The sequence below is a fragment of the Echiichthys vipera genome (genome assembly GCF_963691815.1).
Source record: "Echiichthys vipera genome assembly, chromosome: 21".
Lineage (NCBI taxonomy): Eukaryota > Metazoa > Chordata > Actinopteri > Perciformes > Trachinidae > Echiichthys > Echiichthys vipera.
The window spans coordinates 19858235-19871528 of NC_139846.1; the positions used below are offsets into that span (position 1 = coordinate 19858235).

General features: G+C 41.5%; 1 protein-coding gene across 3 annotated transcripts in view; it reads left to right on the forward strand.

The window, feature by feature from the left end:
- LOC310963409 (WD repeat-containing protein 37-like) overlaps positions 1–13017 on the forward strand; it is a 27005-nt gene extending 13988 nt beyond the window's left edge. For all 3 annotated transcript variants that reach the window (XM_083936246.1, XM_083936245.1, XM_083936247.1), the window contains 4 exons: positions 526–667; positions 7827–7961; positions 9217–9331; positions 9424–13017. In XM_083936246.1, the coding sequence (XP_083792372.1) occupies positions 526–667; positions 7827–7961; positions 9217–9331; positions 9424–9555 (524 nt within the window). In that variant the 3' untranslated portion in view covers positions 9556–13017. The remainder of the gene's footprint in view (positions 1–525; positions 668–7826; positions 7962–9216; positions 9332–9423) is intronic.
- Positions 13018–13294: the final 277 nt, after the last annotated feature.

A 13294-nucleotide genomic window follows, 5' to 3' on the forward strand; every position in this document is an offset into this window, starting at 1 on the left:
TAATTTGTAGGACAACACAGAGCAAGTTGGACCAGAATCCAAACATTTGAAGTAAACCTGGTCCCGAAAAAGACATGAAAAACCAGTCCAAAAAGGCCACATTTACTCCTTTATGTAGCATCCAGTGAAGAGGTAACAACTAACTGAGCTTAAATGGCAGACAAAATAGTCGCCTGTTAATTTTATGGAGCCGTTGTGAACAAAATTGGCTGTTGATTTTTTGGTTCCCAGACTAAACAGGAAGAAGCCACTGTTTCCTCTATTCAGTGTGACTACACAATTAGAGTTAGACACATGAAATGGCCAGTTTGTGCCTCTTCTGGCACTTTAAACATCATTATTTTTAACACTTGAAAGGAAACAGGCTCATACTGTATGTGCTGTGTCTTTGGTTGCACAAAATGAAGGGGAGCTCTGACTGACATACTCTTAAATCTTCCTCACCGTAGCAACCATCTATCTCATTTAATGATGTACGAACCCAAGGAGTTTAGTATGTTTACTAAATTGTGTCTGTGTACGCAGGACATGACCAGGAGCTGACCCACTGCTGTACACACCCCACCCAGCGGCTGGTGGTCACTTCATCCAGAGACACCACGTTCAGACTGTGGGACTTCAGAGACCCGTCCATCCACTCTGTCAATGTCTTCCAGGGACACACTGAGTAAGTCTGTCTCTCTTATACCGCTTTGCCACCAAATGTAGCGTGTATTTGCAGGTTTTTTAAACACAAGTAAACCCACTACTTGACCATTGCCAGTAGACAAGTATGCCTTTTTATTTATTTATTCTAGTCTTTCGAGTTTTATGTCACAAACGCACCGGGAAAAGGGTTAGTTAATAGAATTAAAATGATGGTATTTTTTCTAATATCTCAGTCTCTATTTAAAACATCAGTGTCAACTCATTTTGAATGATGTCTGAGTGCTATTTGGGTGGAGATGGAGAGGACTTGTGGCTGAGATGTCCAAAAGTCATAACATCGCACTGGAAAATGGGCAAAAATTGCCGTATCCACCCGTGTGTCAAAAACCTGTGACTGCTGCAGAGTCATTTGTCCTGAGATGAATGCCTTTCCTACTAAAGAAAAAACATCAATAGAGTACTGCTACTAACTTAGTGGGTGGACTAGTTTAGTTTTTTGTCCAGTGAGAAACGCGCTTCATAAACGCACAGCGCTTGAGATATCCTTAATAAAGACTGAAAAGCATCAATAGCAAGTTGCTGCAGTCCTTATTTTGTCCACAGGGTGGTGCTGTAACATCTCTCTGGTGTGTTACTCCCTCCAGTACTTTGTTTTTTTTTCCTTTTTCCTTTTACAGTGCCACATTAATTTACAGACCCTATTGCTCTAAGCTAAATCCTCAGCTTGCCTCTCATTCATTACAGAGCACTTCTCCTCTCTTCGATTGTTTGCTTCTCTTTCTCCCCTCTCTTTCTCTTCCTACCTCTCTCTCTCTCTCTCTCTCTCTCTCTCTCTCTCTCTCTCTCTCTCTCTCTCTCTCTCTCTCTCTCTCTCTCTCTCTCTCTCTCTCTCTCTCTCTCTCTCTCTCTCTCTCTCTCTTGCTCTCCTGTTAATTTATCTGTCCGTTTCTGCGTTAATCCCCCACTCTGTGTAATTTGGCACTTTGCTCGCTGTTAACACTCAATTGCAGACGCTCATTTCAAAACGATGTCTGTCAGGCTTGTCTGTGGCTTTCAATGGCAGCACTCTTTAAAAGGCGTTAGCAGAACGTGTGTGTGTGTTTGTCTACATGTGTGTGCTGGCTGGCTGGTACTGTCTGGCAGCCTTTGATTGCAAGTGAGGGATTACATGGAGCTCATTATGTACGACCCCAACATGTATAATTCCTGCAGATCCCACTCTAATTCGCTCCCATAGACAATTGTTATAATGAGATTAAGCACCAGTGTTTCACAGTTAACAACAGCCCTCCTCCGTTCCATCCTTCCCTCTGTTCTTCTTCCTGAATGGGTTGAGAGTAACAACTTCCTTAGACTGCTGTCGAGCTGAAAAACAGATGAGACTGTTTGCAGAAAGACTAAAGAAACTTTAAGAAGCTGTTACCTGTTCAGCTGCAGTATTTAGAGCAGTGCTGCAACACGACGCTTGGACGTTTGAATGAGGAGGGAACGAGTAACTAACTTGAAATGCCAAATGTTCAATAGGATACTTTACATGTAAGGATGCAACTGACAGTTATTTTCATTATCAGTTTATCAGTTTGTCTGCAGAATATCACAATCAGGGAAGAATCATGAATGACATTTAACTGTCTTTTGTCTGACTCACAGTCCAACCACCCAAAGGTTTTCAATGTCCTACAGCAGCAGAATGTAAAATAAACTAATCATTTATCGGTTGTTAAATATTTGCAGATTCATTTTTTTAGTTGTTGCAGCTGTGGTTCCACAACTTTGATCTAAACATAAACATAATGTAAAACCGCTCCTGTGTTATTTTGTACAAGCGGTTGTTCAGTTTGACACTGGACATCAGGTGTGAGTGTGACAGGGCTGCGAATAATGATTATTTTCACTTTCACTTAATCTACCGATTTTTTTATTAACTGATATTTTGATCATTTGGTCTAAAAATATCATGGAATGGTTGAAAAGTCCACATTTGTGTCAGAGGTGTTATTTTTAAATGTCTTTTTTCAACCAAATGTTTACAGCCCACAGATATTCTGTTGTTTTTTTTACACTTGGAACCAGAACTGAGGCCGTAGCCGGTGAATTTCTGGCATTTTTACTCAAATAGTTCATTAGTTCATACTTCATTGAGTACTCACTTAATCTATTTATTATAATTCATTGATCGAATCCGGATTCAGCTCTAGTGTGTGAGAGGGGGAGGGGGCGAGGACATGACAAGGGTGAGTTGACTGGGAAAAACAGCAATATCTTTAACTGTACGTGTATGTTTTTGCTCGGAGCCCCATCGTAAAAGGTCACATCAGCAGTCAGCCAGAATTACAAGTGTTTAAACCAAATCCCACAACAATAGCAGGTTGCTGTCTTCATGGCATTTCTCTTGCTAATTTCCCAAATCTCCAATATGACATCATGAAACAACCTCCACGTCGCTCCCGTGGCAACGGCAGAGGAAAGGAGTGTGTGAATGGTTTAATAGACAGCAGAGATTGAGAGCTGGAGGGGAGACGGCCTCTTGTTTCCACAGTCTTCACTGGCAATTACAGCTAACGCGTCCTGACAGTGAACCACGGCAGCTAAAAGTGCAGCATACACCATCCCACCATAATTGCAGATTAATGACAACTGCACTTGAGCTATCAAAACAGCCAAGAGCAAACGAGAAGTGACAGCGGACTTGCTCTACAAACGCAACGCCATGTCACGTTTGTCTCTCCTGCTGCCGCTCCGGCTTTCAGAGACATTTGATTGCGCCTGATAGAAGTGTGTGTGTGTGTGTGTGTGTGTGTGTGTGTGTGTGTGTGTGTGTGTGTGTGTGTGTGTGTGTGTGTGTGTGTGTGTGTGTGTGTGTGTGTGTGTGTGTGTGTGTGTGTGTGTGTGTGTGTGTGTGTGTGTGTGTGTGTGTGTGTGTGTGTGTGTGTGTGTGTGTGTGTGTGTGTGTGTGTGTGTGTGTGTGTGTGTGTGTGTGTGTGACTTGTCTCTGGAGGAATACACCAGCACTTACCGGGTTCTCAGCGACCGTCAGTTTTGCTGCGGCACAGCAAAAGTAACAGAGTGCTCTAAAATCTCTTAGTCGTCTGTACCTGAATTGTTTCATTTGCATTTTACCTTTTTAGGGGATTGGCGCACACACTCATCCACTTACAAACGAGCACATTGTAATATTTCTAGAGATTTTCAGAAATTCATACGCCAGAATAAATACTCCAGTGTATCTAGCAGATTTATGCATGATGGAGACGTGCTGGTCGACGAAGAAATGACAACCAGGCAAGGAGTGTGGCATAAAGACGGGCCAAAGAACTGTCCTACTCTGAGACGTTTGCGGTCACTGAGATGTGCTCATCCTTGTTGGATATTTGTCCAAGTCCGATGTTTGTCCAAGTCAGTAATTTCTCTCAATGCATTAGTACATATTCTGAAAGCCTGCAATCATCACATCATAGTCTGTGCAGAATATCACTTCATTTCTCTGTGTGAAAGCAGCTTGAATTTCATGTAAATGCGTGTTTTGAGGTGATAAGCAACGGATGTGATAGCGATTAAGAGTGTAAGTATTTCTTAAGAGCGTAAAACTGACTGCGAGAGCTTAAGTCTCAGTAAAGACAAAGGAGGGTGATTCTAAGCCATAATTGCACTCAATCATTTAGAGCGAACTGTAAAACTTAACCTCAGAGTAGTGAGGGGAGGAAAATTTGCGAGCAGGCAACCACAAATGGAGGTATGAAGTCCCCTCCTGCTTTGCCTCAACTCTGGGGGTGTTCTCGAAATCTCACAATCACGGCACAGTTAAAAGTCAAAAATCTGACCTTGTGTGCACCACTTTTATGCCCCAAAAAGGGACCTGTGGGCTTCATGGTTAGGGATTCATACAGCTCACCTTAACTTCTCCGACTGTAGCGATGTCCCATGAGTCCCTCGGTGTCTCTCTTCTCTTCCCAACTCCCTAATTCTCCAATCGCAGGGAGTCTCGACCTTGGCTGTCAGACACACTGCAGAAATGCCATTTCGTAACACTGACTACTTCCCTCCCCCCTTACCACCCATTCTAAAAATGCTTTAACCTTAATCAACCTTTTAATCAATTACCTTGTCTGATAGCACTCCCCGCACACATCCCACCTAGCACACCTCCTATCTCTCTGTCTCTCTCTCTCTCTCCACCTCTTGTATTCCCAGGTGGGCTGTACCCTGCAATGTCAGGAGGTGCCTGAAACGATGCAGCAGTTTCCCTGAGCCCCGGCCCCTCTAATAGGACAAAGTTTAGTCCCCTAATTAGCCCTTAATGCCACGTCAGTTTCAGTTAAGAGGGAAGGCAGTTTTGGAAAGAAAAACCCGATGTGGAACTCCAGCCGATGCTTGTGTGTGACCGCTCAACGCTACTCTTAATCAAGAATCAGAGTTGTTTTTTTTTAACTTACCTCCACGATTGAACAGACACAAATGGCAGGAAAGAAGAAAAATACCTTCACGGGAGCAGCTGACATACAGTAATAGATTGGAAGTATTAAAGGTCTATAAAATGAACGGCTTGGCCTGACAGGAGTGCTGTCACATGGAGCAGTGCATCACGGCTGGTTGGATAAAGGGCGTGGGAGAAGGGGGACGCTGTATGCATATAAAGAATGTTTCGGCCTCCATTGTGCCCACCATAGCTGATGAGATGATGTAGCAAAAGATATTGTGCATTTGGTATCATTTTTCTTTTTATCATATCTGTTATCTCCTGTTATGGGGGCTGAAGTCATATTGACTTAGACTTAAAGAGTACAAGAGTCTTTTTAAAGTTTATTTTTTATTCTGAACTGTCCAAAGGTTTCAGGGCTACTGCCCCTCTGAGCTAACCAGACCAATCTGACAAACTCATGTTTCATTTGCTCTGGTAGATATGTCTGGCCCCTCTCCTATACAGACAGGTTTTCTGCAGCTTGAGATCATAAAGACCAAACACAACCATTTATCTCACGGGCAGCAGGTTAAAGATGAGTGACTGTCTGCAGGTTCGTCCTGCATAGTTTACCAGGCTCACGAAACTCTGATCAAATTGTCACTGTTGACCCGGCCTTCTTCATTTTTCATCAACCAAGCACCACTGCTTTGTTGCCGTGATCGGTGGAAAGGTCTATCCAGTTGCGTCGAGAAGCATTTTGATAAATAGAAAAATCTAAAATTGGAAATCCAAAATGAACTACCAGACTATCTCTGACCACACCCAGCTTCAAAGATGGATGTGATCAGAGCTGCGTCTGTAACCAACACCTACAGTGAAGTTATGACCACTGCTATGGTAAAAGTTGAACTACTGTAGGTTAACAAAATCAAGGTTTCCAGTTGCTGTTAGATCTTAGGCAGCAATGAGCAGCAGTAATTGAATAGGATACCATTTACTTTTTATAGTTTGGATAAGCTGTTTTAACATACTACACAGCAGTGGTTCTTAATGTTTTTTCAATAATGTACCCCCTTTGAAAAACATTAGAACTCCCTGACCAGCGCAAAACATTTTTTGGTGGGGAAAAAAAGGTATATATAATTTATGATTGCAAAAAAAAAAAAACTTGGATATCCAACTGAGAATGAACACTGACATTTTACGGTACATAAATATATTAAAAAAACATAAAATGCTGTGATTAATAATCCGAATTGAGTCATAACAGATAATAGTAATAGCTTTATTGATTTTATATAATCAATAGAGTTAAATTACGTCCAGTTAAGAACGTTTTTTTGTGGTACCTGAACTCATCTGATGTCAGACAAAAAAAATTTGGAAACCGAGTTCTTATGCTGCGTTCAAGTGCCGTGGGAGGTCAGAACCTTCGGACCTCCAACTCTGAAAAGTGCACTGGAATACTTGTACTCAGGGGAGCTCAACCAACCCCGACCTCACCAAGATAAGTCGGAGAACAATGGCGCCGCCTGTGGAAACACATTTGTGAGAGATCAAACGTCAAAGGACTGGCTATAAATGTTACTTCCCTGCATGTGGTGTAATATTAGATACTGCAATTTGAACACAACTGGTTTTGAATATTCTGGCATGAAAATTTGAGTTATAAGTTATATTTGCAGACTCTTATTATTTACTATTACAGTATATTTCTTCTATACACATTAATGTTTCATTTTGATGAAGTAAAAATCTAAGTGTCACAGCAGAACTGAAGGCCCTTTGTAATATCGTACCCAGTTCCATTTCATATCCATGTGCAGAGCTTTTACACATACGGCTCCAGATCCTTTGATGGCGATGTTTTCGCTAGAATACCGCTCTAATGTCAACCAATGTCATCCACCGCTGGGCAATATGTTAATTAACGCATTTGATGGCGGTCCTCCATGTTTTCTGTCTATGTTTGACTTAAATGGTCGGGAACGCTTTGAAGTCGGAGCTCGTAAACTCCATCTAGGAGAAGTCCCATGTCCAAGTGCTTAGGAGTGCAGCATAATACAGAGATATTTAATTTAGATTTTATTTACAGTGCCAAATCATAACAAAATTTACCTCTAGACACTTTACATATAGAGTAGGTAAAGACCACATTATGACTTATTTATGATTTACAGAGACCCAACAATTCCCCCATGAGCAGCAACAAGTCGCACTCTCTTAAATAAAAGTAGTAATAATTATTATAGTTATTTTATACAGATTTAATCCAACAATCCTGTGCACACAGTGGCGTCGAAAACATTCCCTTTAACAGGCAGGAACGTCGAACAGACCCGGCTCTGTGGAGGACGGACATCTGTCTATTAACGTATAACTAGCACAGTGGATGCATTTCTACTCTGTATTTTTTGTAATTGCCTGTAGTGTTTGGTTCAGCACGGAGGAAAGTGTCTTTAATGCCGTCTTGACAGCTCAAAAACACATTCGAAGGTGTGAACGCTTTCATTATTTAACCCAATAAGTCTCAAGTGTGATCTTGCGTACGTTTCTTTTCTCCAGTGAGAAGTTGCTACCTTGTTCTGTTTTTAATTGGGTCTGTGGGAGAGGGGGACTAGACTGGCTATAAATAATTGTTCACTCCTGAAACTTTGTTGCTTTTTTACTTTTGCCGTACTTTCCTTTCAATGATTGTCACTGCGCTCGAACCGGATTGTGTGAGCGGTTTGAACATGGGGGGGATGAAATTACATCGTTTGTGTCTTGTTTGTAGCACGGTGACGTCAGCGGTGTTCACGGTGGGTGACAACGTGGTTTCAGGAAGTGATGATCGCACCGTGAAGGTGTGGGATTTGAAGAACATGAGGTCGCCTATAGCAACCATTCGCACTGACTCAGCTGTGAACAGGTAAGTGTAAGGAGCCTGGCTTTGTTGGTGCATTTCTTTGTATATTTTAATGGAAAACTTCCGTCTTTGGTTCTAAGTGACTAATGGGAACAACTATTTTTTAAATAACTTTGAGATTTGAGCCAGCCTGTGAATGTTCTCATTTGTCCAGGTCGTCGTTATCCCCAAAGCAATTTCAGTCAAAAGCAACTGGACTTGGTTATTTGTCTAGGGCAGGGGTGGGCAATTCCTGTCCTGGAGAGCCACTGTCCTGCATGTTTTAGGTTTCTCTCTGCTCCAACACACCTGATTCTAATGATTTGCTCGTTATCAAGCAGCTGATGCTCGTCACAGTTTGATTATTGTTAGACTCAGGTGTGTTAGGGTAGGGAGGAACCTAAAACATGCAGGACAGTGGCTCTCCAGGACCAGAAATTGACGACTATCAATACAAGACAAATGTTTCAGTGATATTCTGTTACCTACAGCTTCTGAGTCACCAACACATCTCTTTACAGGTGGAAAAGTCCCTCGAAGTGACGTTGTTGGCCTGCTTTCTTCTTTAGGAAAAGCAAATTCAAGTTTCACTTGCAACTGTAAAAGCACTTTCTTAGCAACACACCAAAAAAAAACAGATTTCTGATGAACCAGTGGGTGAAATTCATAAAAGGTCCACTTTAAATTGTTCCTTTTCTAGAACAACTGAGCAAAACTGCATTTACTGATTAAGATCATGTCATAGACTTGACTTTGAGGTCAGATAGTTTAGTTCCAAGGTCTAAAAAAACTTAATAATATTAAATGAATCAATATTCATTCTTAAATTCTTTCTTTAATTATTATTTTTTTACTTTACCTTTGCATTTTACAAAGAGTAAGTTAGTTAAAATGTTACAATAATGCAGCTCATTAATAAAGGGAAGGATAATTGTTGTTGACACCAGCACCAACTGTCCTGTCCTGCACACTGTAGTACAACTGCAAGGATATTTTTGTCTCCATTTACAATTGAATCAATTTTTATCCCAGTGGGGAAAACAGGTTCCAGGGGCAGCTGGTGTTGGTGTTGGAGTTGTGTGCAAACTAGAAAGTGAGACATAAATAATACAACATGCAGCAACTTCTGTTACCAAATCATTCAAGTGACATTCTCGAGAATAAACTGTAGTTGTACAGAGAATAGTTTATCTAGAAGTATTAACAAAATGTGACCAGTTTCAAAGAGTTTCAGAGTCCAGTTTCAGAGTTTCAAAGTGAACTTGCTGTGATCTTTCAGGATAAGCGTCTCTGCCAACCAGAGGATCATCGCTTTACCCCACGACAATCGACAAGTCCGACTGTTTGACATGAGCGGAGTGAGGCTGGCCAGGCTTCCACGCAGCAACAGAATGGTAAGGAAGGAGACAAAACGAACGGGAGCGTGTGTTCGATCAGTCAGCAGCATTAAAACTAACATTTTAAATGCGTGTGTGTTTGTGTGCAGGGTCACAGGCGAATGGTGTGCTGTACGGCGTGGAATGAAGAGAACCAGTCGTGCAACCTGTTCACCTGCGGCTTCGACCGACAGGCCATCGGCTGGAACATAAACATCCCCGCCCTTCTGCAGGAGAAGTGACGGTCGTGACGCGTGGCACACACACACACACACACACACACACACACACACACACACACACACACACACACACACACACACACACACACACACACACACACACACACACACACACACACACACACACACACACACACACACAGAAACACAAAGTACAGAAACACAAAGTACAGTAGGAGACGGTACATAAACACTGTAATCTGTGGCCTCGCACATGCTAGCATGTTCAAAGTGTTCAACCAGTGAAGCATTTTAATTGTTATGAATTTCACACATTTCCAGCTGCTGGAATGTGTGAAAAAAACGAGCGTTATTCTCGAGCATGCAGCTGCAAATGTTGATTGATACGAGCATTGTTCTCAGGTGGATCACTCTGTCACCTATTGTGTCTGCAGTTGAAACCCGCGGAACATCTCCTGGTGTTACATGACTGACACGGTTCCAACATTTTAAAGTCGGAGTGTGTGCGAAGCCACGGAGCCGATCTCCTCCGTTTGACCCTTTTCACTTATTAAGCATGCGTTGTGATTTGTGACATGTCTACGCTGACTCTTTGGTTCCTAGCCGTTTCTGTTTTAAAGTATCAAAGTATATATTTGACTCCACAGTCACAGGCTGCTGCTCACATCACTGTTGTTTAGTTACTGCTGAATGGTCGCTCTTGCATGTAGATAATCTCCGTTTGCAAATGTTACTTGTAAAGATGTGAAAGAACAATTATAAGTCGAGGGGAGTTTGTAGAATACGTTATAAAAAAGTTATGTATATATTATGTTGTGGCCTGATTAAGTCACCTGTGTTGCAGGTTGTTGCTATTTCATGGATTAAGTGTCTTACCTGGCACTACTACTCACTTATCTACCTTTTTGAGGGTGGGGTTTGGCAGAGATAGTGCGGTTCTGTTCACGTTTTTAACCCTTTTAGTCAGACTTGAAACATTTCTTATCATGGAAAGAAAACGTATAATACTCATGCCGGGCAGATTACTTGCATCAGATCATTCAGTTGTCTTAAATGTTTCAGGATCTGCTGTCCTGTCTGAAGGTTTTCACACATAAAAGGGGTAGTTTGGATCTTTTTACAATGGTTGAATGACGTACTTAACCATTGTCAGTTTATTAGCTATAGTAGATGGTGGTCAACATTTACCCAGTTTGGAGAAGCAGAATGGAGAACCAGATGCTAATGACTCTTTTAGACTGCACAGTACGGCTCGACTCACTTTTTTTCCATTAGCAGAAGTTATGGATAGTTCCTGGTACCTGTTACTTTTTTAAACTTTTTTTTTTTTTTTTACCTCTGTTGCGGTTCCAAGCAAGCTGAGCCGATACTAAAATGGAGTCTAGTGTGTGTTGTGAGATTCAACTCATGCCCGTGCAGGAGACGAGAGAGAGAGTTAAGTTAGTGCTGATGAAAAGCCAACATTTCCTGACTTGGCTGCCTCATAACGAAAGCTTCTAAATAAAAAAAGCAGCAAGGACTTTTATCTTTTATAAGATTTCATAAGAAATGAAATGTATTCTTCTTATTGATCCGTTGTTTTACCACTCCTCAAGCTCACAGGCTTGTACATAGCAACAGCAGACGTAAGAACAGGAATGTCTGTTGTTATAATCTACATACTTTTTAATTTGGGAAGCCCACATTTTATGAAGCTAAAATTAAGTTTATCGTCCGTGCCGACCCTGCTACCTTTTGCCCGACGACAGCAGCAAACTGAGCTCCAGACAGCACGACACCACTGAAGGTATTAAAATAATTGCAGAGATTCACTCTCAGTGGTTTCTGTGGCGGGACAAGTACTTTTATGATGATTAAAAACACAAATACGGCCAAAATATACAGAGCTACAATAGAGCCATAGCCCATCCCTGCCCTGCTGGGCTGGTGCAGCGAGTCGAGCTGGTACCATGCAGTGGAAAAACACCATAAGCAGTGTGCTGCTGTGGACGGGACGTGGACATGCCGACTGCCATCTACTGTAGGTAACACACTGACTATGACTTCATACGACCACACTTCAAACATCCAAACTATCCCTTTCAGATTCATGTCCTTGCCTATTACCTTGGATGCTTTCAATTCACAGCCAGCCTCCATGTTTCCAGATGTTGTTGTCATTATTTTAGTTGATGCCGTAACTCTGCCTTGCGTCATGTTTACAGCGGGATTTAATTTTAAAAGTATCGCCCCCGTTCTGTCTCTGTCAGACTGCAAAGTGTCAAGAGCATAGCAATAATGGGAAAACGACTGCACTTCTGTTCCTTACACATATTTAGTAGGATGTGTTCATCATTATGTCGTATTCCCTTTGTGTCACGGGTTTAGGTGTCACTACTTTTAGCCATAATACGCGCCCATAATTCCTCAGTGTCAGTGGAGTACAGACTCACACTCTTCAGCCCGTTTGCACCTCAGAGCCCTGTGTCGCTGTGACGTATCATCCCCAAGTGTGCTTGTTACTGGTCCTTCTTGTGCTTCAGTAACAGCCTGTCAATACAGTGATAGTATTTACACTTTGCATTGAACCCATAGCTTCAAGTGACCGCTCGGACCTTTTGTTTTACATGGCAATGTTAAGTCTGTGTGAAACGCTCTCTTTCCAAACTCAGAAGCAATAACCCAGCTCCTTTTATACTTCTGTCTTGGACATCAGTCACTTAGCCTTGAAATACACACTGAATCTCAGCTTGAGAACTTAAAGAGTAAGAATTGGACTTGACCAAAATGCGGGGAAACTCTTTTACTTGTTACACTCGTGTGCAATATCATTCACATGGAGTCACGCTGTACTTTTTGATCTTCCGACGTCTAACTTATTTCAGCGCAGGTGCGGATGTAGCTCAGTGTACTTAGGTATGCAGACTTACTCCAGAGTTGGCTCCAGACTTCACGCTTCACTGCTCTTTCTACCAACAATAGCCAGGGAGGACTTTGAAGTAGCATGAACCTAAAATGTAATAAACGTATATTGAAATGCCTTACCATTGCATTGAAAAATGGTGCATAAGCCTTATCCATCGGAGCAACAATGCACTTTTCCAAATGCTTATTAAATAACTAATTGTGTCCCACTGCACCCTTCAGATAGGATTTTTATTCCTGTTTCTTTCAGGGAACTCAAGCTCGCACCCACTGATATCAGTGTCATTTTAATCTGTAGGTAGAGAGGCGAGTCTGATTTATGCCCCGCATACGAATCTCAACTCGGAGGAAATATGATATTAGATTGATACATTAAATTATTGCGTGCCGGATTGGAGGGGGGTAAAAAAAAAAAAAAGTGGATAGGCTTCGCTTCATTGTAGCGAATCATATTCACCTCAAACTTCATTATGTGATCTACTTTGCATACGTTATTGTAACGGGTACGTGCTCTCTGACACTTTCCAATAAAATGTGTGATTTCCTTTCCCGCTCTCCTCATGTCTCTTTTTCATCTTATCTAACACAAACCCCTCACACCATTTTAGTCCGTTAAGTAAGAAATGTATGCTTTTGAAAGTCACACTGTTCATTCATCTGGATGTTTTTCTGGTGTCTGGTCATAATGAAGTGTAGTGTTAATGAAAAGAGAACCATAATGTGTTTGAATGTTTCCACTGAGTGAAAACAGGAACATTGTTATTTTACCACTGTTAAAAAAGTTAAAAAAAGTTGTATGTCAAAAAAGTGAAGTAAAAAAATGTATAGTATATCATAAAAAGTTAAAAAAAAATATAGTATATCATAAAAAGTA